The sequence below is a fragment of the Rhamphochromis longiceps genome, linkage group LG9 (assembly GCF_057381845.1).
Source record: "Rhamphochromis longiceps isolate RC_006_pf linkage group LG9, R_longiceps_female_GT1.1, whole genome shotgun sequence".
Lineage (NCBI taxonomy): Eukaryota > Metazoa > Chordata > Actinopteri > Cichliformes > Cichlidae > Rhamphochromis > Rhamphochromis longiceps.
This window is the reverse complement of record NC_140565.1, coordinates 34,933,552-34,958,282: the sequence shown is the minus strand read 5'-3', so window position 1 is coordinate 34,958,282 and position 24,731 is coordinate 34,933,552. Positions and strand designations below refer to the sequence as shown.

The window sequence follows — 24,731 nt, the reverse complement described above, 5'->3', positions numbered from 1 at the left end:
CGAGACCCAAGGGAAGTGAAACTCAGGCTGTCTCCCAATTCAGGGTCTGCAGCCTTAAAGTACGCATTTCAAGGCCGATTACGTCACAGCGGCGCGCCGAAGGCTGTCCCAATTCAAAGGCTGCTCGAAATATGGCCCTGAAATGCGTCCTTCATTTCCCTGAATTTTAAGGCTGTGGCAGTGTAGACTTCGTGGCCCAACATATCCCACAATTCATAGCGCGGCAGTCGGTGTGGAGAATTCTGCCGCAGACAGCAGAAGCGGAACGGCCGAAGAGTAAACTGTGAAAAGTAAGCACTGAATATTGTGTCACTTATTTATGTGCAAATGTTTAATAACGAAGAACATTAAACATTACTGTTGGCCACATGTCTGCAAAGTTATGTGACATTAGTGACGTTTGTACTAACTTGGTTTTAAAGCCTTTACTTTAAAATATACGCCGTTCAATAGCTGAGCTTAATCTTACAGAGAATGATCAAAGCTCATGTAGAAACAAACAAATGAACAAAAGATTTTCTCCTTCATTTCTGTCAAACAAAGCTGTATGACACGTTTCCAGTGGTTAGTATCATGGTTGCTAGGCAACCTGGGCAGCGCAACGGAGGCTTTTTTTTTTTTAAACTTTATTGACAAACAACAGTATCAGCGCAACGGAGGCTAGACCGTCCCATTACACAAGCCTCGCACTTCCGGCCTTAGCGGTCTTTGAGTACGCGGCCCTTGAGGCTGCGTACTTTAAGGCTGCAGACCCTGAATTGGGAGACAGCCTCAATACGTTCATGTATTGAGTTTCAAAGTAAAACAGGAAATGTAACCCTGAGACACAGTGTTGACTAGGGGATACAACTGACAGGGGAGACGGAGCAACTGAGAAACACAGAGACCAAATATAAGGGAGGCACAGAGATCACTAAACACTGGAAATGATCACAAACAATGTTCCCTCTAATGTTTCATGTGTCTGAGCGAACACACAAACTCCCTGAGTGGACACTTGGACCACTGTGAGCGACAGCAGACGTGTGCACTGTGGTCACGCCAGCATCGAATCCATCCAAGTTACATGTTTATTAAAATAATCAAATTACATCATTTACATTTATGTTAGACTACTTTTAATTAAATGCTTTAGCCCACTTACAATGAAACTTAAAAACAATCTTGTTCATGACCTGTGTAGGATGTTAACACTATTGGAAGTAAAAATAACTTGAACTCCAATTTTGAAAACACAACTTTCTTTTTAATTTAATTTTTCTTTATATAACTCTGACTTGTATCATGAGTCTGTGGTCTGGGAGAGAGTCCTGTAACTCTGTCTGCAAACCACAGTAAATAATGACCAATGTTGGGCAATTGACTACACTACACACTAACTACACAAGATTTGCGCTAAATGTCGCAAATCCATCACATCTCAAAACACGCCGTCACTCCTAAAACTTCCCTTTTCCTAAACAACTAAATGCCATGTTGCCATATCATTTTTTTGATTGGTTGACATGGTACATTTTTCGACCAATAGGAAAGGGTGGGGTTTTCACTCACAGGCGGAGAGTGCTTTTCTGCTTGGCCGTCACCTAAGGATTTACATCCCTGATAAGCAGGAGTCTCACTATGAGTTTAACGTCTCCTATGAACTTACAATGGCATCACTGATCATTTCAGGATGACCTGCCATTATCCAATCACACATCTGCTTACCTGTATCTTTTGCTCGTTTCTCCTCCTCTTTTCTCTTTTTTCTAAACTGAGCACCTGATGGCTTTGAACTTTTCTTGTCCATCTTACATTGGTTTTAATTTTGCACTCCAGTATGAACACAAATCCACCAACTCGACGATCACCACAACATAACCTAGTAGACCTACACCTTAGTTCACAGATTCACTTTGTCTAAGGTTTATTTCTGGGATTTCACACAACCCAGGATTCAAATCATGAATCCATAATGGGCTTGGATTTACATCATTATAAATGAAATGTGCTCAACTTGGAAGCAGCATGTCCCCCTCCCCTTTCGACGGGTTGTGTGTGAGACATTAAATCATCAAAACGTAAATTATAAATTTTAAATTGTTATTGATCCTTTACCCCTGGTCCTAAAGTGTATATTTATTTTCTTACTCTTCTTATATTTGTTGTTTGTTTACTTGCACCGCTGTAACTGGAGCCTCGTCGTCTCGTGTCTCTATATACTGGACTGTCTGTAGCGGAGATGACAATAAAGTTTACTTTGACTTCAGCAGCGAGCAGGCGCACCGAGGGCTCTCGCGCTCACTTTTCGCGTATAGAATTTCGAAACGGAGGGCGCCTCGCAAACGGAGGGCGCCCTTACTCCCAGCAAATGGGCGACAGAAAACCGATCAGTGCCTATGCCATTCCCAATACAAGCTTTTTTTTTTTTTTTTTGCCGATGCCCGTGATGCCGCCCCCCACCACAATGCTGCCCGGGCAACCGCCCATGTCGCCTGTATCTAAAACCGCTACTGATGACAGGGTTGAGGACCGGATCCATCGGTTTCAGTCTGCTAAACACACAATGATAGTGTAAGTCAGGGAATTCCTTGAAAACATTTATCCTAAACACCTCTTGAAATAAAGAATATAAAAGACTGTAATACTCATCCAGAGAAATCAAAGTTTTAAATGCACCTGTGTGTTTATTTTGTGGACAGGAAAAATCCTTCACTGCACCCTACTCTCTGTATATGAAATCTGAGGTATGGAACAATACATCATCAGCAAAAGAGAGGTTTTTTTTGGCATTACTCGAACCTTTCCATTTTCTTCCTTAGATGTAATGCATAATGGGATACAAAGCTTGAATAAATAATTTTCATAGAGAACTCTGAGTAACTTTGAGAGCATTACACAAAACACAAAAGCAATGATTTCAGTCTTAAGCAGCTCAGTCTTTATTCTAGGAATTATTTCTCACATATGATAGTATTACAATATTTTAAAATGTCAATTTGCTTATAAAATTATTGTGTAATCTGTCAAACATGTGTCTCATGATTTGTATCAAGTCATTTTGAGGTGAAAGAACATTCCTGTCACAAGGTAAAAGCTGAAACCAGTTATTGGTGAAGTGGCTTTTATATACGAACGCCTTGGTGTTCTCCTGGGTACTCAGGAGGTGGTGAGGGGAGGTCTGTGCAGACCTGAAGTAATTTGAGTAAATACAAATTACAGCTGCTGTTTTAGTCCGATGTGAAAAGGACCCCTCCTGTTCTAGTGTTGAAAGTTTCTTCCCTTTACTACTTTTATTACAAGAAAATCTTAATTTAGATGGTTATGGGGGGTTTGTGCTGTACAGGGATGTGTCAGGTATTTCAGCATCAGTGTTTTGGTGGAATGATTGAAGGACTGTGAGAAGTTCTGACACCTGAAGATATATCACAACTGTAGTGGGGAGGAAACACTCAGCATTTAATGTTTCCTGATAACGAATACCGTTTTCTACAGTGGGTGTTATGCTACAGCCATCAGCTGTTCATTCATCAGTGCATGTGAACAAAGTTAAACACGATGATAACCAGACTGTATACTCACTGGTCACTTTAGTAGGTCCACAATTTTGGCTGCTTATCAATCTAAATATCTAATTAACCAATGATATTGAAGAAACTCAATGCGTTAAGGCATATAGACATCATCAAGACGACCTGCAGTTCACATTGAGCATCACACTGAGGAAGAAAGGCGATTTAAGTCACTCAAGAGGCTTTACAGCTTTATACGCTTATTAACATCTTATCACACTATAAAGGAAATGCCAATTCAACCGATAAACAACTGCAACCATGAGCAGGTGAGGATGATCCTAAAGCCACCGCTGATGACAAACAGGAGTTATTTGATGTGCTTTCATTAATCAGGTTGTTTGAAAGTTAAACCAGAGCATAAGATGTCAAAAACACACAGAGATTAAGTTAAAGGTTGTGAAACTACATCCAGCTGGCATCCCAAGAACTGACTGTCTGCTTAGAGAAACGTCCACCATCCAGTAGTTATGGATTCTTGATCGTCTGCAGCTCTGCCTGAGGATAACATGCTTTCTTTGTCAGGGTTCGCGACGCGAGCCAGGTGTAAGATATTAAAGGACCCAGGATGCAGCACAACTGAGGTGAGGAAGCTTTATTGACAGTGAGATAATAAACAAAGGCGAGGGTGGGAAAAAACAGAACAGGGGTCCGTTCTTCGTACCTCGCTTACTATATCCAAGATCAAATCATTGCGCTAACTTTGAGCTCGCTATTCCGGTTCTCCGAACACACCTGTTGTTGACAATTAGTACAGCTGGATGAAGTAACGTGAGATCACTGGGTGGCTTAAAAGGGGCTACGCATCGATAGTAGAAACATTGATCGGCAACCCTTTGATTGGTCGGCGAAAATGTCGAAGGAGCGCGCTCAGTATTTTTCAGCAGCAGAGCAAGAACTCTTGATTGAGGGATTTCAGGAGTTTCAGAGTTTAATTAAAACGCAAGGGAACACTGCAAAGGCTGCAAAAGCAAGGAGAGAGGGCTGGCAGAAAGTTGCTGACAAATTAAACTCGTAAGTAATTTAATAATAATAATAATAATAATAATAATAATGGATTGGATTTATATACCGCTTTTCAAGGCACCCAAAGCGCTTTACAATGCCACTATTCATTCACTCTCACATTCACACACTGGTGGAGGCAGCTACAGTTGTAGCCACAGCTGCCCTGGGGCAGACTGACAGAAGCCAGGCTGCCATATCGCGCCATCGGCCCCTCTGGCCAACACCAGTAGGCGGTAGGGTAAATTTATTATATTATATTACATTATATCCTCTTTCACATTAGAGCCACAACAGGACCCACTAGAACATGGGAACAAGTAAAAGTGAAATATTAGAATATTCTACAGAATGGTAATATTTATCACTTATATTGCTTTTCGTCTCTTGGAAAGAGACCCTGAAATAATCTGTTTGTTTGTTTATAACAGCAACCAAGAAAAGGGCAGAGCAAAAAAAGACAGGTGGTGGTCCTGCACCCCCTCGTCAACAAGTTGGTTAAGTAAATAATACCCTCACGGGAAAATGGATATCTATCTATGAGCACACTGTCGCGCTGAGCTAAAGGATCCTGTCTATCCCGCAATATACGCTGAATTCTGAGGACTCTCCTTATCAATCTTGCACCTTCCACAATGGGTGGCTCGCGTAAACGGACAGGATATGGCTGCGACAGGCTTCCCAAATCCACCTTCGCTTTTATAGCCGTGGTCTCTCATCTTGATTACACGAAGTAATTTACTATTACTACTCTAAAATAAGAATTACATCTGAAATAATCACATACATGAAATAGAATGATTAATAGTACATTTCCCTTTTTTAGGAAATGACCTGTATGTATCTGTATGAAATCAATAAAAGAATCAAGTGCTGCATTATCTTTAGTTAGATTGATAATATTTATTTATGGAAAAACAGTGGTAAAATATCGCTGTTGCTTTCGTATAAATGAAGCGGACATACCTGCGTGGCCGCGATCTAATCCTGTTTACATAAAGTAAGCCTGCTCCCGAGCAGGTTTACGCTTACGGATCTGTTGCTATGACAGCAAGTCCCGGATGAGCTTCGGAGAACCGAACGATCCAAGATCACGCGAAATCGTCAACAATCAAATCCAGCTAACTTACTTAGCGAGGTACGAAGAACGGACCCCAGGGAGTAACCTAAACTGGGAAAAGCTAAACAAAAAAACAGACCTGAAACAGACGGAGGCACGGCTGGGAGTAATTGGACATAACGGGACAAGGGGAGTGAAACTAGAAACACTGACGAGAGACACAGACCTACAAAATAAAACAGGAACTCACACATGCAAAGACACAGACTAAGAAATCCGGACTTGACACAGGAATACACAGGCAGAAAAGCCTAAATACTAAACTGGGGAAGAACAGAACCAAAACCCAAAGAAAGAGAAAACCAGAACCAAAATACATCACAATAATAGAAAACACAAAACGCTGGGTCAAAAGACCCAGGGCCATGACATTCTTACAGAAAGTGAGCAATGACAGAGAACTCACGTTTTTATGCACTGGTGGGATTGAGAGCCCTCTCCTATTTACTAAACTGGCACTTTAACCAAACCAGCCATAAACATTGTCACAGCTGGTTGTGGCTAAGCAGTAGTATAAAGAGGAAGGATTAAGCCTAGCTTAAGCTGCAACTGGGAAAACAGTCAAGGTTACACCTGAAGGACTCAACATTTGAATGTTTCAGATGATCAAAAAGGAAAGAAATATGACAAAGGTTACCTGGGTCAGTGGAAAATAGTCTGTAAATGGTTTCATTTGTTAAGGGTAAAAAGGTATGAAAAACAACCTGACCATGTATGGAAGCCGGCTGAAAGACCTCACACAGCAGCACATCATGATACGATCAAAAGAAACAGCAGAGAAACAAAGTCACTGACATCAGTATGAAAAGGTTACGGAGTCATTTCTAAGGCTTTGGGACTCAAGCGAACTACGAGCCATTATCCACACTACAGGAAAAATGGAAGAGTACTCAAGCCTCCCAGGAGCAAGTGGCTGACTAGAAATACTGCAAGAGTGCATCGATGACTAATCCAGGAGGTCACTGAAGAACCCAGATCATCATCTAAAGACCTGCAGGCCTTACTTAGCTTAGATAAGGTCAGAGGTCATGATTCAGCAATAAGAGATTCAATGGGGGGAGAGATTCAACAACAGAAAGGCTCATCTCACATCTAACAACAAACATCTGGATGATGTTTGTTGGTAAATGAGACGGAAGCTGTAGTTTTTCGAGAGATTTGAGTCCCGTTACACGTGGCATTAAAAGAAGATCACAGGAACAGCCTGACACAGTGGTGGTGGTGTGACGTCTTCCCAAGAACACCTCATACCAAAAAACGATTCCAGGAAGGATTCTTGTATATGTGGAACCCTCTAACCAAGTAACTGAGCTGAGTCGACACAAGAGGAAAAGAAGCACAACTGCATGATACACAGAAGTGCTGGCTCACTAATCAGCTGCTAGAGACCACTGAACCATCCGAGTTTTACTTCTTTACAGATGAGCATCCAGACCAGGACAGAGAGGAAATCTGACATAACTGAGTCAATGAAACCACAAAAAGATCAAACTGTTTAAGGTGGTAATACACCAAAGTACAGCCCAGACCCAGATCAGCTTGACTTTTTATCTTTTTCTTGGATATAAAGTCACATCAGTGGTCGTTTCACATCCTGTTGATGGCTTTAGTTCATATTGAAGGTTTTCAAAATCAATGGGTGTGAAATGTTTTGATTTGTCACACTGGTCACAGCTGTAGTTTCCCCTCCATGTATGTACGTTCATGTTTGTTACGACTTCCTGACAGCGAGACACTTTTCTCCCAGTTTCTGCATTTGTATGGTTTCTCTCCTGTGTGGACTCTTCCATGCACTTTAAGATGATCCGCAGTGGTGAATGAGAGATGGTTTTTGACCCCATGTGACAGAGTTAATTTTGGTTTAATTCACTTGGTTTAGGGAAGCCTCTCCCACATTCTTTGCAGTAGTTCGTTTTGTCTCCAGTGTGTCTGAGTTGATGTTGTTTAGGTTCTCTTGATGATTGAAAGTTTTTTCACAAAAGTCACAGAGAAACTCTTTCCCACTACCACAGTGACGACAGGGTTGAGAACTGGATCCGTCTGTGTCGCTCTGCTTCTAAACAAAGACACAAAGACAGTGGAAGTCAGGGAATTCTTTCAACATTTTTATTTTTAATGGCGCCTGAAATAAGGAGTATCTGTGCCAGTGTCCAATTATATCTTACTGTTTACATTATAACACTCAGCTTACTGGGCAACATTGAGTCTTCATTTGTAGGTAATCTACTTAATGGGAAGACTGGTGATTAAACCCCTGGATGCTCTACTCTGCATCCCACAAGATACTGACTCCAACCTGCTCTCCGATGCATCCATTGGAGTGTGAATGTTAGATAGAGAGAAAGGGGAGGAGCTTTTAAAACTTTTAAGCTTTGAAATTAAACTTCATTCATATAAAATTGTAAAACTGTTAAAAGAAAAATACATACCTCACAGTAACTGCACTTTTAGAGTTTCTTTCTGCTGTGAATCTTTTGGTGTGATTTGAGGTAATGTGGAGATTTAAAAGTCTTCTCACACAGGTCACATTTATAAGGTCTCTCGTCAGTGTGGGTAAACGTGTGCTGCTGTAAGTTTTTGTATGTCACAAAAGCTTTACCACACTGATCACAGCAGTAAACATCATTTTTGGTGTGAATGCGTAGGTGAATGTCTCGGCTGACTAGCCAGCGGAAAGTTTTTCCACAAATGTGACAGCTGTACGCTTTAACTCCACTGTGGACGAGTTGGTGTGTTTTTAAGCTTGCAGGGTGGGTAAAAGACTTTCCACACAAGTCACAGCTGTACGCTTTAACTCCACTGTGGACGAGTTGGTGCGTTTTTAAACTTCCAGACTGGTTAAAAGACTTTCCACACAACTCACAGCTGTACGCTTTAACTCCACTGTGGACGAGTTGGTGAGTTTTTAAGTTTCCAGGACGGTTAAAAGACTTTCCACACAACTCACAGCTGTACGCTTTAACTCCACTGTGGACGAGTTGGTGTCTTTTTAAGTTTCCAGCCTGGGTAAAAGACTTTCCACACAACTCACAGCTGTGCGTTTTAACTCCACTGTGCATGAGTTGGTGTTTTTTTAAATTTCCAGACTGGGTAAAAGACTTTCCACACAAGTCACAGCTGTACGCTTTAACTCCACTGTGTATGAGTTGGTGAGTTTTTAAGTTTCCAGGACGGTTAAAAGACTTTCCACACAAATCACAGTTGTATGGTTTAACTTCACTGCGCATGATTTGGTGTCTTTTAAAGCTTCCAGCATGGGTAAAAGACTTTCCACACAAGTCACAGCTGTATGCTTTAACTCCACTGTGGATGAGTTGGTGTCTTTTAAAGCTTCTAGCATGGGTAAAAGACTTTCCACACAAGCCACAGCTGTGCGCTTTAACTCCACTGTGGATGAGTTGGTGTTTTTTTAAATTTCCAGACTGGGTAAAATCCTTCCCACACTCATCACAACTGTATGTTTTCTCTTCCTTTCTTCTGTGAGGTTTGTCGGCCTCCTGAGAGCACTGACTTCTTGCTCCATGTTGGTCCTGCAGTGACAGAGATACAAACAGAGGCAGTGAGTGAAATGCAGTCGTGGAAAAAACTCAACCTTCAAATTTCCTCTATTAACAGTAGTTTTAAACCAAAGGCTGAAGTAGTTCCTTTTCAGTCAATACACTCGGTACAACACACGTGGTATGGGATATCATGCCCTCACGTGTCCTGGCTGAGGAAACCTTTATTCACGCCTTTAAGGCAGATTATCTGTGATGACGTGTGCACAGCCCCAATGTGCCGCCACTGCTTCGGCAGTCAGCCCCTGATTCACTGTGTAGCTAAGAAGCTGCAGGTGGACTAGCCCTCTCCTCTGCCAGCTCAGAAGCTGTCGCAGTTCACAGGCTTTTTCCTCCAACTGGACCCCGCAATATCTAAAAACTGCCTTCCTATGTTCCCAAACGTTGTCTGAGAGCTAAGTGCATCATGTGGCAAACCTCTGTCTACCTGCATCACTGTACCCAGCTATGAACAGTACATGACGTTGGACAGCACCGACAAAACTGGCTTAGCTAACCCACTCCTTATGGAGCTGTCTCTGGTCGCTTACCTGGCCCCATCCAATCCAATCCAATTTTATTTATAAAGCACTTTAAAATACCCAGCACAGGAACAAAGTGCTGTACAGAAAATAAGTTAAAACAATAGAATAACAGAAAGCAGCGAAATAAATAAATAAAACATAAAATTAAAACAGCCCTATATTAAAACAAAAACAAGATAAAACAGCATCGAATCACCTAAAAACAACTAAAATAAAAATAAAAACCAACATCTCACGTGGTGTCAAAGGTCAGGGTAAAGAGGTGGGTTTTCAAGAGTGACTTAAAAACAGATAAAGAAGTGGCCTGTCTAATCTCTAAAGGAAGCTCGTTCCACAGTTTTGGAGCTGCTACAGCAAAAGCACGATCTCCTCTAAGTTTACGCCCAGTCCTGGGTATCTTCAGGAGCAGCTGATCAGCTGACTTGAGAGAGCGGGTGGGTGTATAAGGCTGTAGCAGCTCAGAGAGATAAGATGGAGCTAGGCCATGGAGAGCTTTAAAAGTAAATAAAAGAATTTTAAAATGAATCCTAAAAGAAATGGGCAGCCAGTGACGTGAAGCTACAACAGGGGAAATGTGCTCAAACTTTCGAGTGCCAGTTAAAAGACGAGCTGCGGCATTTTGCACCCTCTGTAGATGACTAATATATGATGCGCTCACCCCAATATAAAGTGCATTACAGTAATCCAGCCGAGTGCTAACAAAGGCGTGGATCACTGTCTCAAAGTGCTGCCGTGAAAGAATTGGCTTTATTTTTGCCAGCTGCCTGAGGTGAAAGAAGCTAGATTTTACCACTGCCTTAATTTGACTGTCAAGCTTCAGTTCACAGTCCACTTTGACCCCCAGGTTTGTGACAGTTGGCTTAACATACTGTGCCAGGGAATTTACATACACATTGGGGGTCTCAGTGGGGCTGCCAAAAACCATCACCTCTGTCTTTTTATCATTGAATTTTAAAAAGTTAACAGACATCCAAGCCTTAATGTCATCGAGACACTGAAGTAATGGCTGTGTGAGGTATCTGCCTTTTTTCTTTAGAGGGACATAGATCTGACAGTCATCAGCATAAAAGTGGAAAGGAATGCCGTGCTTTCTCAGTACAGAACCAAGAGGAAGCAGATATAAAGAGAAGAGGAGGGGGCCTAGAACTGAGCCCTGTGGGACACCACACAAGAGGGGAGCGGAGGACGACACATAGTCACCGAGGCTGACACAAAAAAGTTCGCCCCGCCAAGTAGGACCTGAACCACTCCAGTGCTGTGCCCCTAATGCCCACCCAGTGCTCCAAACGAGAGAATAAAAGGGCATAATCCACGGTATCAAACACAGCTGTCAAATCTAAAAGCACAAGAACAACACAGTCCCCAGCATCAGTCGCTAAAAATATGTCATTAAAAACTTTTAAAAGGGCTGATTCAGTGCTATGAAAGGCTTTAAAACCAGATTGGAAAACCTCTAACACATTTTGCTTTTCCAGGAAGGCCATTATTTGGCTGTAAACTACCTTTTCAAGAATTTTGGAAAGAAAAGGTAGTTTGGAGATAGGCCTGTAATTTGCAAGAACCGTAGGATCCAGAGCAGGTTTTTTAATCAGGGGTTTGACTACTGCATGTTTAAAATCTTTAGGGACGACACCTGACGACAGTCAGACTATGGTTTACCAGCTCAAGAACGAAAGAACCAACTGTAGGTAACAACTCTTTTAAAAGTTGAGGAGGGACGGCATCATTTGGAGACCCTACAGACTTAAAACGACCAACAGTCTCCTTTAAAAAGGAAAGAGTCACATGCTCAAACCTGTCAAAGACAGCAGAGCAGGAAACAGAGACTGAGAGGTAACGAGCACAAGGAGAGATTTGATGAAAAGTGTTCAGCAGTGGAGGAGTTAAAACACGACAGTGCTGAACAGCAGCGTGAGGTTTAACTGAGGCACAGGCAAGAGGAACTTCAAACATCACAGGACTGTGGTCATAAAACACAGCATCACAAATCTATGTTAAAAACAGAAAAGCCATGATATAAAACAAGATCAAGTGTGTGTCCACGTTCACGTGTGGGACCTGTCACACATTGCACCAGATTAAACGAATCAATAAGGTTTAAAAAGCCCTTCGCCATGGGCATATCAGGACAACAGTCGTGAATATTAAAATCCCCAACAATATGAACACGATCATATTTTGGCAGGAATTCAGCCAAGAAGTCAGCAAAGTCACTCACAAAGTCCTTATTGTATTTTGGAGGCCGATAAACCACCGCACACAACACTGTGTGAGAGCAGCCCAACTCAAACAGACAGTTCAAAGCTGGTGAACGACGGGGTTGATAGCTTCTTACATTTAAAATGACTTTTAAAGATCGTAGCTATTTCTCCTCCTCGGCCCAACATACGTGGGGAATTAGAATAACAGCAATCGCCAGGTAGAAGATCTGAGAAGAGGCTGCACTCCCCAGCGCTCATCCACGTCTTGCACACACAGAGAAAATCCAGTCCTCGGGATGTGAAGAAATCCTTCAGGATAAACGTTTTGTTCGCTAGGGACCTAGCATTTACCAGGCCAATTCTGGCGGTAAGCGGCGGATCCCCGTCACTAGCCGTCCTAGAAGCCCGACACAGAGGCCGCAGGTTCCGCAGATTCACACCACGCCGGCGGGACTGGAACATCCCATCCAGGCAGATGACAGTTACCAGCCAGGTACAGACAGGTTCCAACGATCGCCGAGAGAAACAGAAGTTTGGCACCGCTCCTTGTTTTCTGGATAAGGGCTTAAGAGAATACCTTAAAGAAGCTTTCAGCTTCACCAGGAAGCCAGCCCTTCGACCCCGGCGTCAGCACTTTTGCCGGAGTGGTGGATCTGGAACACGGCACAGGTGAGCCGGGATCTCCGATATTAGCGGGGGCAAAGTTTTATGTCCAGCTTGGTTCCACTTTGCCCAGCCTTTGGCAGAAGGTCGGAGATCCAGTACGGTTAGGCGATCATACACCAAGAGAGAGTTGGCATTTATTACAATAGTCAATAAAATCAAAACAAACAACCAACACTGGCAGTGATAGACAGCAAGCCACATGCACCGGCGCCATCTTTTTTTAAGGTTAAAAAGGTTAAGTCGGTGCGGCGCCACCGACTTAACCATGGAGTCGGCATCACATCATTCATGCTTTTCGGCATCATACCATTCATGCTTTTCTTCAAAGATGGCCTGGAGATCGAAAAATGGAATTACATCTGCTGTTCACCTGACTGCTGCTTCCAAAATGGCCTACAAAGCAGACTGGAGGAGCACTACCTTGCATCATGCCTGAACAGAAACATTGTCCAATTTCTTAAATATTCACATTACGGCCCACAGAACTGCTCCCAAACCTGGGGGGTGAATCAAACATGATTAGTCACCAAATACAGTTTTTAACCTTTTCTTTTTTGGCTTTTGCAGTGTTTGATTTTTGTCCCAGGATTGGCCCAGTTTTTTGTGATTGAAACAAAAAGGCTTGGACAGCGAGCACAGCTCTGACTGGCTGAAAGAAGACGTTTGTTTTCCTTCTGACTGAATACTGTTTTAGCAACAATCCATACAGGTTGGCATCACCAGACCCCTTTGAGTTTGGGTTTGTGGTTGCATTAAATAAGATTCCATCTACAAAAAAGACTTACGGTTTAATTTGAAAATGAATAAAAACGAGTACAAAAAAAAAAAAAACCTCGTCTGGATTATTTTCTGTTCAGCAGCTCTGATGAAAGATTTTTAATTTTGTGATTATGCTTAAGTTGTAGCTTCATTTAAAGGAAGAAGAGGTTGTGAATTGGAGCCAACACAGGGAGAGAGAAATTGAAGCCATATGTGTAAAAGGAATGTGGTGACATCCGGTTTTAAACAGACAGACTGGCGCTCCCCCTCTCTTTCTCCTTTTAAGGAGTTCAATACATGACACTCCTACTGCTGTGGAGACTTGCTTTAAGTATAAATAAAGGTCGTTCAGGATGCCCTGGGCGCTTTTTCTGTGTCTCATCTGTTGTGCACATCAGTGCAAAGCAGATCGGATCGTTGACTGCCCATGCGCATGTAAAAAATAGATATCTGAGTTGTGAGTTTCTTTATCTTCTAAATAATTTTCTCTTCACAAGCTCATTGCTGAGTAACATTTCAGACACTGAGATTCATCCTATAGCTGTCAGCGATCATGCTCCTGTATCTTTAACACTAATACAGAAGAATAATACTACACCAAGTAAAAACTGGAGATTTAATATATCACTGCTCAAAGACGAAGAGTTTATCAAATACTTTTAAAAAAAAATGGACTCTATATTTAGGCTTTAATGACATTCCTGGAACATCAGCATCTGTCTTCTGGGAAGCAGGGAAAGCCATGATGAGAGGTAAAATAATTTCTTTCTCATCACATACAGTGGGGCAAAAAAGTATTTAGTCAGCCACCGATTGTGCAAGTTCCCCCACCTAAAATGATGACAGAGGTCAGTAATTTGCACCAGAGGTACACTTCAACTGTGAGAGACAGAATGTGAAAAAAAAATCCATGAATCCACATGGTAGGATTTGTAAAGAATTTATTCGTAAATCAGGGTGGAAAATAAGTATTTGGTCAATAACAAAAATACAACTCAATACTTTGTAACATAACCTTTGTTGGCAATAACAGAGGTCAAACATTTACTATAGGTCTTTACCAGGTTTGCACACACAGTAGCTGGTATTTTGGCCCATTCCTCCATGCAGATCTTTTCGAGAGCAGTGATGTTTTGGGGCTGTCGCCGAGCAACACGGACTTTCAACTCCTGCCACAGATTTTCTATGGGGTTGAGGTCTGGAGACTGGCTAGGCCACTCCAGGACTTTCAAATGCTTCTTACGGAGCCACTCCTTTGTTGCCCGGGCGGTGTGTTTTGGATCATTGTCATGTTGGAAGACCCAGCCTCGTTTCATCTTCAAAGTTCTCACTGATGGAAGGAGGTTTTGGTTCAAAATCTCACGATACATGGCCCCATTCATTCTGTCCTTAACACGGATCAGTCGTCCTGTCCCCTTGGCAGAAAAACAGCCCCATAGCATGATGTTTCCACCCCCATGCTTCACAGTAGGTATGGTGTTCTTGGGATGCAACTCAGTATTCTTCTTCCTCCAAACACGACGAGTTGAGTTTATACCAAAAAGTTCTACTTTGGTTTCATCTGACCACATGACATTCTCCCAATCCTCTGCTGTATCATCCATGTGCTCTCTGGCAAACTTCAGACGGGCCTGGACATGCACTGGCTTCAGCAGCGGAACACGTCTGGCACTGCGGGATTTGATTCCCTGCCGTTGTAGTGTGTTACTGATAGTGACCTTTGTTACTTTGGTCCCAGCTCTCTGCAGGTCATTCACCAGGTCCCCCCGTGTGGTTCTGGGATCTTTGCTCACCGTTCTCATGATCATTTTGACCCCACGGGATGAGATCTTGCGTGGAGCCCCAGATCGAGGGAGATTATCAGTGGTCTTGTATCTCTTCCATTTTCTGATGATTGCTCCCACAGTTGATTTTTTCACACCAAGCTGCTTGCCTATTGTAGATTCACTCTTCCCAGTCTGGTGCAGGTCTACAATACTTTTCCTGGTGTCCTTCGAAAGCTCTTTGGTCTTGGTCATGGCGGAGTTTGGAGTCTGACTGTTTGAGGCTGTGGACAGGTGTCTTTTATACAGATGATGAGTTCAAACAGGTGCCATTCATACAGGTAACGAGTGGGGGACAGAAAAGCTTCTTACAGAAGACGTTACAGGTCTGTGAGAGCCAGAGATTTTCCATGTTTGAGGTGACCAAATACTTATTTTCCACCCTAATTTACAAATAAATTCTTTACAAATCCTATCATGTGGATTCATGGATTTTTTTTTCCACATTCTGTCTCTCACAGTTGAAGTGTACCTCTGGTGCAAATTACTGACCTCTGTCATCATTTTAAGTGGGGGGAACTTGCACAATCGGTGGCTGACTAAATACTTTTTTGCCCCACTGTAAGAAGAAAGAAGAAAACAAAAATATTCAGGAACTAGAAAAAAAAACATCAAAAAACATCAAATTCTTAGAAAAAGCCTATGTGTCACACCAAGATCAAGAAATATTAAACAAAATACGCAAAACAAAACTAGAATTAAAAGAAATTATTAATAAAAAGACGAAAATCTTAGTACAAATACTTTGCCTGCAAAATTATGAACACGATAACAAATCCGGACAATTTCTTGCTAACCAGTTAAAAATCAATAAAGAAAAAACAACTATATGTGCTGTTAAAGATTTATCTGAGAATACAATATATGATCTTAAAAAAATAAACATATTTTTTAGGGATTTCTATTAAACTTTATATACACCACAAATAAACCCATCTAAAAATGAAATCGATCAATTTCTCGACAACATAACTCTTACAAAATTATTAGACACCCAAGCAATGGCACTGGATTCGTCACTGATGCCAGGTGAACTCCAGGAAGCTCTGATAAGTATGCCCAATAATAAGGCTCCAGGTCCAGACGGCTTTCCAATAGATTTTTACAAAGAATTCTGGGCGATTCTGGCACCAGTTTTTCACAGGATGTTGCAGGAAATCAAAGAAAATGGTAGACTACCACCAAATATGAACTCTGCAAATATCAGTCTCTTACTAAAACCAGGCAAAGACCCTGTATTTCCCTCAAGCTATAAAACTGGTTAAAAATATTATATAATTCCCCAACAGCTTGTGTCAGAACAAATGACCAAACAAACATCCTCCAGCTTCTGTCTCCTGAGGGGCACCAGACAGGGATGCCCACTCTCCCCTTCACTGTTTGCAATTTTTATTGAGCCACTAGCAGCAGGAATTAGAAAGGCTACAACAATTAAGGGCATAAAATGTAAGAATGTAGAACATAAAATCAGCCTTTATGCGGATGATGTGTTACTTTTTCTCCAAAACTCACAAACCAATCTCTCTGGGGTAATTGCATTGATAAACTCTTTCTCAAGTGTCTCCGTCATCGCCCACGTCCTACACACCACTCTCAGCCATGTGGACAAGAAACAGGGTAACTATGTGCGAATGCTGTTTGTTGATTACAGTTCAGCGTTTAACACAATAGTGCCCTGCAGACTGTTCACAAAGCTGAGGGATCTGGGACTTAACAGCCGTCTGTGTGCATGGGTGTTGGACTTCCTCACTGGCAGAACTCAGGTGGTGAGGGTGGGCAGGTGCTTCTCCAACAGCATCACCATCAACACAGGAGCACCTCAGGGATGTGTCCTCTCGCCACTGCTCTACTCCCTCTACACTTCAGACTGTGTGGCCACCCATGGCTCCAACACCATTGTGAAGTTTGCTGACGACACAGTGGTGTTGGGTGCCATCTCCAACAACGATGAGACGGCCTACATGGATGAAGTGAAGAATCTGGCATCGTGGTGCCAGGACAACCACCTCCAGCTGAACGTCAGCAAGACGAAGGAGCTGGTGGTGGACTTCAGAAGGGGTCAGCACAGAGACTACAAGCCCATTATCATCAATGGAGCTCCAGTGGAGAGGGTGCAGTCCTTCAAGTATCTTGGTGTCCACATCTCCTCAGACCTGACATGGGCTGCCCACATTCAGGTCCAGACCAAAAAGGCTAGGCAGCGCCTGTATCACCTACGACAACTGAGGAAGTTCAGGGTCTCTCCAAAGATCCTCAGGATTTTCTATACAGGCGCTGTGGAGAGCATCCTCACACAGAACATGACATCGTGGTTTGGGAACAGCTGTGTGAAGGACCAAAAAGCTCTCCAGAGAGTGATCCATACAGCAGAACGCTGCTGCAGGATTGCTCTCCCCCCGCTTCAGGACACCTACACCAGGAGATGCCGGACTAGAGCAGCGCAGATAATGAAGGACCCGTCCCATCCTGGCAACAAACTGTTCCAACTTCTGCAATCTGGTAGAAGGTTCCGCATCTTCCGGGCAAGGACAGAGAGACTGATGAGGAGCTTCTATCCCCAAGCCATCCGTGCCCTAAACACATACACCCGCCCTCTCACATCATCTATAATTGACTGAGACAGGACTCTTCCAGACACTCTAAACCAAGGCACAATGTAAATTTCAATTCCTTTAATTTTAAATATGTTTATATTGTCTATCCTGTAAAATAGTCAGATGTCTATTCATATTAATGTACAGAATTCACCTGCTTGCTGCTACTGCTGCACATTCACCCAATGTATATACTACATATATATATATAATGTTTTTCCTCTACACCCCCCCCCCCAATTTTTTTGCACATGTCGAGGAGCGTGTCAGGCTACATTTCACTGTGTGTTATACTTGTATAACTATGCATGTGACAAATAAAGAACCTTGAACCGATTATTCAATTAACTGGTCAAAATCAACAGTCCTTCCGATTAATTGCTCCTTCCATAATTCTTCTCCTTCCCCACTGCAATCTGGAAATATAAAATATTTAGGTATTAATGTCTCTCCTAAACTTTCAGAATTAACTAAATTAAACCACATCCCACTTTTAACCCTTTAAGACCTACCATAGAACCAAGTCCGCCAGAGCTTATATTATAGTTTTACATGCTGTAGTGCCATTTTTGGGAGTATTTCAAGTTGCTATACATCAATACAACCATTATAGCCCAAATTTTAATAATATGTATGCATTAAGTGCATAGTAATTACATAAATTGCAAAAAAGTACAATAAACTACAAAAAAAATTGAAAATAGTTTTTTTAACATATATTTCTAGTTAGAGAAATTTAAGAGGCATATCCCTCAAAACTGTAAATGCAAAAAAGTTGCACAAACTAGTTTCTCACCACAGGAAATTAATTTTGAGTGTCTTCTTAGTTTTATTTTTGAAATACACCAATTTTCATATACTGTAGGAAAAACGAAAATAAATATTATAATGCAAATTTGCAAAGAAAACAGCATATGCATCAAAATAAACTATTTCCAGCAGTGCAATATGAGTCCTAAGCATCCCAGAAATGACACAGAAAGTCATAAAGTCAAATATAACTTTTAAAAACACCAGTATAGGCTCATGAGGCCCTGATGGCAAAAAACTACATTTCCGCAAAATGACGTCACCTCCGGTTTCGGGCAGGTCATGGCGGACATGGGATAGTTCACGCTGATGGACGTAGGAAGTGTTATGAACAGCTCATCGGATCGGCAAAGCGTGTTTCTGAAATATTTTGTTTTTGGTGCTGCAAGCGCTTTTTATGCAGTTTTTGCAAAGCTTTATGTGGAAGGAAACTGTGACCTAGGACAAGCTGATGGCATAAGATGTAAGTACAATTCCTCCGGTTTCATATGCAAAAAAAATTATTGCGCTAGCTTACTTGGTTGCAGAGCTACCGGGATTTATAAATAGTTACGCAAAATGGAGCGTGTTCACTCCGACCGGCTTTAAAGGGTTAAAGACAGTAGAAGTTGATCTGGCTAGATGGAAATCTTTACCCATATCACTCATGGGAAGGGTCGCCGCTATAACAATGATGGTCTTGCCAAAAATAAACTATTTATTTTCAATGATCCCAAATAAGCCATCACAAGATTGGTTCAGATCTCTAGACTCGTATATTTCTAAATTCCTTTGGAAAGATAAACCCCCACGTATCAGCTTAAAAACACTGCAAAAGACCAAGGATAAAGGAGGATTAGATCTGCCTAACTTTAATCACTATTTTTTAGCCAACAGGCTTCAGTTCACCTCTAGATGGTTTAAACACACCCTCTTAGATGAACCTTGGATAGATGTAGAACAGGCCCTATGTAATAACCTAGAAATTTCAGACCTACCATTTATCAGCTCAAACATCAAACAACATGAATGCTTTAAAAGCGTCAGCATCAGCTCTTCTCTGACAGCATGGTGGGAGTTTCTAAAAATGACAGAGTCTTCATTAATCCCATGCAAACGTACACCTATCTGGAACAATCCGGACATATTACAAAACTTTACTTACAAACACTTTCTAAAGTAGATGAATCAATATCCCTTCCTGCTGCAAAATGGGAAGCAGATTTATCGATCAGCTTAGACCCAAACCTTTGGTCTCAGATATGCTTAAAAACCTTTCAATGGATCAGAAATCCCAGTTTCCAATTAACACAACACAAAATATTACACAGAGTGTGCTATACTGGTCATAGGATGTTCAAGATGGGCTATACGCCTTCCAACAACTGCTCACACTGCACAGCAAATACACCGGACAATTACATCCACGCTCTTTGGTTCTGTCCACCAGTTCAGAAGTTTTGGCGTGAGATATGTGAAGACTTATCAAAGTGTCTGAAATGTAACATTCCAGCCTCCCCTTTAGTATGCTTGCTGGGCAACTTGGATGAGGTCACTGCAGAAATAAACACAGCCCACGTTGTTTTTACGGCCCTATGCATAGCCAAGAAAATGGTCCTCATTAACTGGAAAAATAAAAATAATCTTAATTCTAACCAATATAAAAACCATCTAATAGATCACATTAGTCTTGAAACAGCCTCACATTTGATCAATCCCTTTGGGCTCCTTTGATCGGCTTCATCACCTAGTGGGGGTGGGGGGGGTCATGGTTTGGTCCTGCCTTCGCTATTGTGGTGGATACGGGGGTAGGGATGGCCCTGGGGCGTCTGGGGAGTCCCTAGGGACGTTTTCCCTTGAGGGCCTAACCCGGGGGATGTGGCCATGACCTGGTTAGGGGCTCTGGGGGCTCTTAGATGGTGTTTCCCTTGTGGCTGCGTACAGCAGAGATGGGGGAGGGTCTGTGCTGGCGGACGTTGGTTACTGGTCTGGTAGCCTGGGTCCGGGACGGGCGTGGAGGCTTGGGGGTGCTCCGTCCCCCGGTCTGGGGTGCTTGCTGGGCCTTGGGGGCTTGGGTCCTGGCTGTTGTGTCGCCAGAGCTGTGGGCGGGTGGGTGCAGGGGGGCTCAGCCCCAGTGCAGGGGACCTCTGGTGCATCGGCCCAACTAGGGGGCTCTCTAACTGGTGGGGAGGCTGTTATATCTTTGCAGGTGGTCTCCTCTCTACAGGAGCTCACTCTGCACGTGGGGGGAGCGATATAAGAGAGGTGGAGAATGAATTCAACCTGGGTGTCTATTGTCTTGTGTAGTTTGGGAGATGACTGGATGATGGGGTGGGTGCAGTTTTCTCTGGGATGGAGTCGGGTGGGCTGCCCCGGACTCTGTGGGGCTGGGCGGTGCTGCTGCTGCGGGCCCCGGTCCGGATGGGCCTGGGCCCCCTTGCCCTGGTGGGTTCCAGAGTGTGGGGGTGCCTACTGGGGTCAGCGGGGGAGCTGGCCCCAGGGAGGGGCCGCTTGCCCCTCCCTTTCTTCCCTCCCCATCCTAAGCTGCCTCCCTATTCCCGCTCTACCACACCCACACACACAGGGCTTGGAGTGCAGGTATGTCACCAAGGTGCAGGGGAGGCACTCCCCCTCTGTCCCCTTCTGGCCGCCTGTGCCTCAATTTTATTCTGCAACCTAGACATCCACATTACTCACACTCTCACATAACACATACATATAGGGCCTTGGGGGTGGGCACGTTTTATAGCATCCAAAGGATGGTCTGTGTATTCCAACCCACCTCTGGTGCTGTTGCCCTACCCTCAATTTTAAATGCATATAGACACTAAGGGTTTTCGGGAAGAGCCGTGCTGCTCTCTGAGAGGAAGCAAGTACCATGCTCTCCTGTGTTTTAAATGCACTTTAGAACAGCACACAGCAACACTACATATGAGTGGGCTTAGGGAGGTGTTGGGTCTTCACTCACCCCGGTTCTGTTAGACGTCAGGGCTGGGGCGCTGGGAGGAGGTGCTGGCCGTCAGATTGGGGTCTGGGATGCGGGGCCTCCCTACTACTGCAGATAAGGAGGTGGTACGCTTGCCTCCACCCCAGAGAGAAGGGTTACATCTCCTGGGTTTAGGTGCGGCTTGCCCCTCTGGGGGCGGGGGTACCTGGACCTGGGATATAGAGTATGTTTGGGGAGTGCGACTGTCTGTGCAGTGTCTATTTGTGTCTGTCTACACGTTGGGTGAGTGCCGAGTATTTGGTTGTGCACATGGGGTGGGAATGCACGTTTGTATCCGCGTGCGCCTGTTCGTCTGTGTCTATATGTCAGGTTGGGTCTTAGACTCAACCTCTCTGGGTACATCTCAGGCCCTCCTAAGTACGGAGGCCTATCTCCCCTCACCACACTCCCTGCCGGTGGCTGATGCCCTCAGACGTTGGTGTGTTGGTGGTCCTTGTCGTCTGGGGCTGGGCGCTCATGTATGTACCGGCTCACTGCTGTTGGCCGATTGGCGGGGCCTGGCGCCTGTGGCCCGGCTGGGCTCCTTCCGGGGGATGGGATGCCCTCAGGCCTCTGCCCTCTGGGCCTGAAGCTCGGTCCTCTCTGCCGCAGCTGGCTGCCGACAGAGCCCGCGGGCACGCCACTGCAACCCCCTCTGGCCTCTGCTCCGTAGCTGCTGGGTGACCTCTCGTTTGGGGCTCTACTCAGCTCTTCCCAGGAGGGTGGCACGGTTCCCCCCCTTTTGGTGGGCCTCCTTGGGTCCTTGTACTCTGGGGCCTCTGGATATCTGGGGCCTGGACCTCCTCCATACCTGCTTCATACCCTGGGGGACGGCGCTATGGCTCCCCACACTTCCTAGCAGATCGTTACATGGAGAAACCTTTGGAATACAAGCATGCTGATCCACACAGCTATGCACACAGGTGTACACACCGGTGTTCACAGACACGGACTACACCTTTCTTTCCTGCTGCCTCAAAGCACATTGTGCGCTGTCTATCTTGCGTGCTGCACAATTTTTTTTTCTCCATACAGGTGATCCAGGTGTTTTGTTTGTTTTTCTTTTCTTTTTCTTTCTTTTCTTTCTGAGCAACACCCAGGAGGAAACACAGAAAGCGGTGTGATAGGATACAGAAGCAGGGTAAGCATAGAGGAGCTAATGCGAGGCTAGCTGCTAACCAATACAAGCCAGACGTACGGACACAGTTGCCGGCCAATGTCTGCTCCCTTGACAACAATATCAGACTGTGGAGCGCTTCTCAACACAGTGTGAGGAACGATGCTGTGGCAGGGCTTCCAACACATTACGTACTACAAGCCCCCTCCCCCAATGACAAGGGACACCAATTGTGAGTAAATGCCTCGAGCGGCTGGTCTTGAAGCACATCATGAACAGTCTCCAAATAGACCTGGATCCCCTTCAGTTTGCATACAGGACCAACCGATCTACAGAAGATGACCTCTCTCTGCCACACTCCATGTTATGCTGTCACACCTGGAGAGGAAGAACACCCCTCTGCCAGAGTCCTTTTCATCGACTTCAGCTCAGCTTTTAACACGATCATTCTGCAGCAGTTGGAAAAGCTGATGCTATCAGGCGTGGACCTTGCAACCTGCAAGTGGGTTTTCAGCTTCTTGAAAAGCTGCAACAGACAGTCAAGGTGGGCAGCCACACATCAAAGACCATCTTGTTGAGCACAGACTTTCCTCTGGGGGGTGTCCTGAGCCCGTTGCTGTTCAGTCTGCTCACACATTACTGTAAGCCAGACTCTGTGCTAATCATATTGTTGAAATTTGCAGACAACAACTGTGGTTGGTCTCATCACTGACAACGACCACTTATAGAATAGATGTGGAGCAGCTTGAAGTGTGGTGTAGATCCCGTAATCTCACCAACAATGTGGACAAAACAAAAGAGATGGTGATCGATTTCAGGAAGTCTGGCAGAGATCACCACACAGACTTCACCATAGAGGGTGCTGCTGTGGAGAGGGTCAGCAGTGTTAAGTTCCTGGGTGTGCACCTTGCTGATGAACCGTCCTTCTTCATTAATACAACAGCAGTTATCAAAAAAAGCACAAAAGTGTCTGCACTCCCTCGGGAGACTCAGAAAAGCAGGACTGCACCCAATAACCATACATTCAGCTATTAGCACAGCTATACTCTGATGCCTCCTATCCACACACACACACAGCATACAATATACTCCCCAGATACACACACTACTTAATTTAATTAGCCCCTTCTGTGAAAGGGCTGAAGCTACCTGTATGAGTGTGACTATTTGGACTGGAGTTTGTTTATGAATTAAGATTTTATGTTATTTACCCCTTTTTATTGTTGTGATTTATTACTGCCTTTTTACTGTTTGTCAAACCATTTTTCTTTTTAGTTGTATTGATTATTGCACTGTAGATGCTGGTGAGAAACACTTTCATTTCAGCCTGGGTAATACCATACGAAATGACAAACTTCTTCTTGAATCCTTTTCAATCTTGACAAACAAGCATCCGCTGATGAAGTGCACAGTTTCAATAAAAGTGATAGGTTCTTCACCTTTTGTGTTGATGACATTTTTGTCCACTGTAGTGGCTGAGCTGAGTCCGAATGGTTGAAAATGTTCGTCTGGTGCTCCGTCAGACTCTTCTCCTCCTGCTGATCGGCTGGGACACAAAACAGATCTTTGTAACATCACAGTGAAACAAGAACAGAGGACGGAGTCTTGACTGATCAGGCCCCATCATAGCTTAGAGAACTCATAGCATCACACTATCCCATTAGAGCACTTTGCTCTCACACTGCAGGCTTACTTGCGGTTCCTACAGTATTTAGAAGCACAACAGGAAGCTGAGCTTTTGTCCTCATTTGTATGTCAATTCAATTCAATTTTATTTATATAGCGCCAAATCACAACAAAAGTCGCCTCAAGGCGCTTCATAGATACAGAGAAAAACCCAACAATCATATGACCCCCTATGAGCAGCACTTTGGCGACAGTGGGAAGGAAAAACTCCCTTTTAACAGGAAGAAACTTCTGGCAGAACCAGGCTCAGGGAGGGGCGGGGCCATCTGCTGCGACCGGTTGGGGTGAGAGAAGGAAGACAGGATAAAGACATGCTGTGGAAGAGAGACAGAGGTTAATAACAGATATGATTC

General features: G+C 43.8%; 1 protein-coding gene across 1 annotated transcript; it reads right to left on the bottom strand.

The window, feature by feature from the left end:
• Nucleotides 1–6,820: 6,820 nt before the first annotated feature.
• LOC146662761 (uncharacterized) lies at nucleotides 6,821–24,235 on the bottom strand. Its single transcript, XM_085419395.1, has 3 exons — nucleotides 24,132–24,235; nucleotides 8,106–9,206; nucleotides 6,821–7,732 (listed from the first exon to the last, which is right to left on the bottom strand). The coding sequence occupies exons 1-2, from the start codon at nucleotides 24,147–24,149 to the stop codon at nucleotides 8,124–8,126; spliced, it is 1,101 nt and encodes a 366-aa protein (XP_085275521.1). The 5' UTR covers nucleotides 24,150–24,235; the 3' UTR covers nucleotides 6,821–7,732; nucleotides 8,106–8,123.
• Between the last annotated feature and the right edge of the window lie 496 nt (nucleotides 24,236–24,731).